Source organism: Gavialis gangeticus, unplaced genomic scaffold (assembly GCF_001723915.1).
Source record: "Gavialis gangeticus isolate Ggan-Ray unplaced genomic scaffold, GavGan_comp1, whole genome shotgun sequence".
Lineage (NCBI taxonomy): Eukaryota > Metazoa > Chordata > Crocodylia > Gavialidae > Gavialis > Gavialis gangeticus.
In genome coordinates, this window is record NW_017729025.1 from 23,016,657 (window position 1) to 23,020,176 (window position 3,520).

Sequence of the window (3,520 nt, forward strand, 5' to 3'; positions counted from 1 at the left end):
TGTGATTGCTTTTTTACATCAGTTGGCCACAAGACCTCTCATATGCACTCTAATTTGTGAACGAGCATTTGTAGGACCCAGCTCAGGTTTAGGCAGGAAGCCAGAGGCAAGGGGGGGCTGGCAGATCCATGGTGGGGTTTGGTGTGTCCAAGGGGGCTGGTGGGTCTATGTGGGAGCTTCCCAGTCCAAGGGAGGTTGGTCAGAGGAGTAAAACTAGTCTGGTCAGGGGAAGGGGGATTCACATCCTCTGAAGGTAACAGTACTGCGGGGATTCAGAGCAACAAACTGAATGGTGTTTTCCTCATTGAGATGTGCTTCTTTCTAATGTCAATGCTTCAATACCAAACAAATACTGAAATGTAAAAAATTAACACCACTACTACTTCTTATGCAAGATATCAGAACAGGAATAGGGGAACTGTTGAGCTGGTGTTACAGAAGACAGACGATATTCTGCCATCATATCAAATCAGCACAGAAAAACTAACAGCAAAATTTAATGAAATTTAACTTTTGCTCACAGGACAAATGTTCTCTCCAGTTGCTTATCCAGGTGTGACAATCTTTTCCTCCCTTTCATCCTTCATTTATTTGCCTTAGGAAAGCTCCCATTACTCCCCTTGCAAACCTCCGCAGAGATAGGAGTGCCCCCACAAGCCTGCCTTTTTTTTTTTTTTTTCTAACCGATTGACTGACCACTGCTCTGGCTATGAACTACCCTGCAGCAGGAATCGAGTGTTTTTGGAAGGATGGGAAGTCGTGGCAGGTTTCTAACAAAGCAGCAGGACAGAAAAGCACTTACTCCAAGCAAGGCCCTAATTTTGCAGGTGCAGGAAGCCCTCCCCAACTCTGTTGGAGAGTACTCTTTATTTGACCCATCCCAGTGACCCTAAAACCATCCAGTTTCCTGGAAGAATAAAAGGAAATCCTGTTTGAAAGCACAACAGTAAACAGGAGAACCCAAATTTTGCTTACTGCCAGCTGGCAATTCCAGAACAAGCACAGCAAGTATAGCAATCGCAGGCCTTCCCTTCCTGTGGTTAATTTTACATCTGTGTTACAGGAAGTACCAGGAATTACCTTCCAAGGGAGATAAAATTTTAGGCATTAACATTTTAATCTTTATTAGAAAAAGCAACCAAGATGACTCCCTGTTAGAAATTCTTCTTGTGAAGCTTTTTATTTTCAAACAATATAAAAAGAACTAATGTAGGCATTCACAAATTAAGCAGACAGCATTAGACTGATGAGTATAAGTTTGTCCATACACTTCACATACTAATCTACAATATTTACATTTTTTCAAATGAACTGTCTCCTTAAATGGTTTCAAAAACAAACCAACCCACCTATGAAGGGCAACACTGGGACAAAATCATTCAAAGAGATTAGTGTCAGCCCTGAACCTACTACACAACTCAAGGAATATATAACATCCCGTTCTCTTTTTTCCCCATTTATTATACCCTTACCTGATTCCATTCACAAGGCTTCTCATACCATTTGGGAGTAATTACTTCTCGAGGTTTTGATTTGCAGATTAAACTGAAATTCCATTAAAAGATTAATAAGAAACTGTATTTAGTTAATTCCAAACATCTACAGGACCATTTCTGTTTATTTGAATTGCTACTGCATACCATCATCATATAAAACCATCCAAATGAAATTTTATATTGGAAACTCATTTCTGATACTACTTTGCTGAAAAAGGAAAACCCTCAGATTTTCACATTACTGTGCTTCATTTTGAATTTTTATCTGTATTATGCTGGCATTGTGAAAAAACAGATTACTGCTTTAGTGAAACTAATTTTAAAAAATGTATTCGGATAGCTAATTGAATAATCTGCCTATCTGACAAAGGGCTATAATTTGCAGAAGTCTCTTAGCCCATTCATGTTTGCATACTTGTTAATTTGACTATATAATTTAGATATTTTAAGACATTTTGTTTTTGTGACAACTCAAACACTATAGATGGCTTGCCTTTCCCACTTATTTCCTCAAGCTGTATGAAGTACAACAGCACATTTTAATTAATTCCGTCTAGATGTGTTTTTCAAAATACGCATTTTATTCTTAAGTAGCAGTGACATGATGTAAATATGATTAACTTAAAAAAACAGAGAGGAACTGTAAGAGACTTAGCCAGATTAGTGTTATAATTTTTACTGGAAGGGCTCTAAATAATATGTTGATACATTGAACAAGAATAATCAGAAAACATTTGAAATATGGAAGAATAAAAAAAAATGTACGTGGGTTAAAAAATGAAAGCAACATTATGCTAATGAATCATCTCTTTCTTCAGAATCACGGTCAGCCCAGCTCATATGAGAAACAATCATTCTGAATGGAATAACAACCAACTGATTTTACTCCTAAAAATTTGGTTTCTGGATACTAAGATCCACAAATACTGAAGAGATAAGAACACAACGAATGCTATACTGAGTCAGACCAACAGTCTATATAGCTCAGTATCCAGTCTCCAACAATGGTGGAAGTGGGTCTTTTGGAGAGAGAGCACTGATTGAGATATATCTAGAGCAGAGATGGGCAATTTTTTTGGCTGGAGGGCCACTGAATATGTTTTTGTGAACTATCGGGGGCCACACAAATAAAATCTTTCAGAAGATACAATTTTAACAAATTATAGATTAAAAAACAAATAATATACAAAAAAAGATCAAACCTTTACTATAATGTATTTTAATTTTATTTAAAAAAAATCATCCTGATTTATTTATTTTTTGAGTAGTGTATATAGAGACGATTGCATAACAGCTCAAAATAAAGACTTACTCCTGTATATTGTGGGGAGGGGACAGGTGTGGAGGGGTGTGAGCATATGTCAGGGGAGGCTGCCCATGCCAGGTTCCAAGGGCTGGCTGGAGGGTGAAGCATGGGCAGCAGAGCTTGCCCAAGCCATTTGGTGCATGTGCAATTCACCCCTCACTCCCATCTGTCCAATGGCTGCCCCAGTGGTGCTCTGCCTGGGGCCAAGCCCCACTTGCTCCTGCCTGGGGCGGCCTGCACTGCACTCCTGCCTGCACCCGCCAATAGCACCACCCCAGGCCCAGCCAGTGTACACAGCTTCCCAGCAGGGCTGCCTTCCACTCACTTGGCCGCCCACAGATGGCTGCTGAAGTCCTGCGCACTGGGGCAGGAGCTGCCCAGCTACAGCATCCCCCCTGCCTGGCTGGGCATGTGGTGCCTGGCACGTGCCCCGCCCCCATGGCTGCTGTTGCTTCCCTGCACTACCTGCTGCCCAGAGTGGCACTGCAAGGGCAGGAAGAGGAGCTGCTGGAGGTGGTAGGGAGCTGAGCAGTACCCATGCAGCAGCGGCAACCCAGCCAGGAAGCTGTGCATGCTGGCCTGGCCAAGTTGGGGCTGGGGACGTTGATGGGCACAGGGCAGGTGCGGGCAGGGCTCAGCCCCATGCAGGCCGGATACAAAAAACTGGTGGGCTGGATCCAGCCTGTAGGCTGTATTTTGCACCCCCCCCCCCCCCCCC

At 42.3% G+C, this 3,520-nt stretch overlaps 1 protein-coding gene across 1 annotated transcript in view; it reads right to left on the reverse strand.

Moving 5' to 3' along the window:
* TDRD9 (tudor domain containing 9) overlaps window positions 1-3,520 on the reverse strand; it is a 151,688-nt gene that overhangs the window by 6,230 nt on the left and 141,938 nt on the right. The window contains exon 35 of the mRNA XM_019519898.1: window positions 1,473-1,545. Coding sequence (XP_019375443.1) covers window positions 1,473-1,545 — 73 coding nt within the window. The remainder of the gene's footprint in view (window positions 1-1,472; window positions 1,546-3,520) is intronic.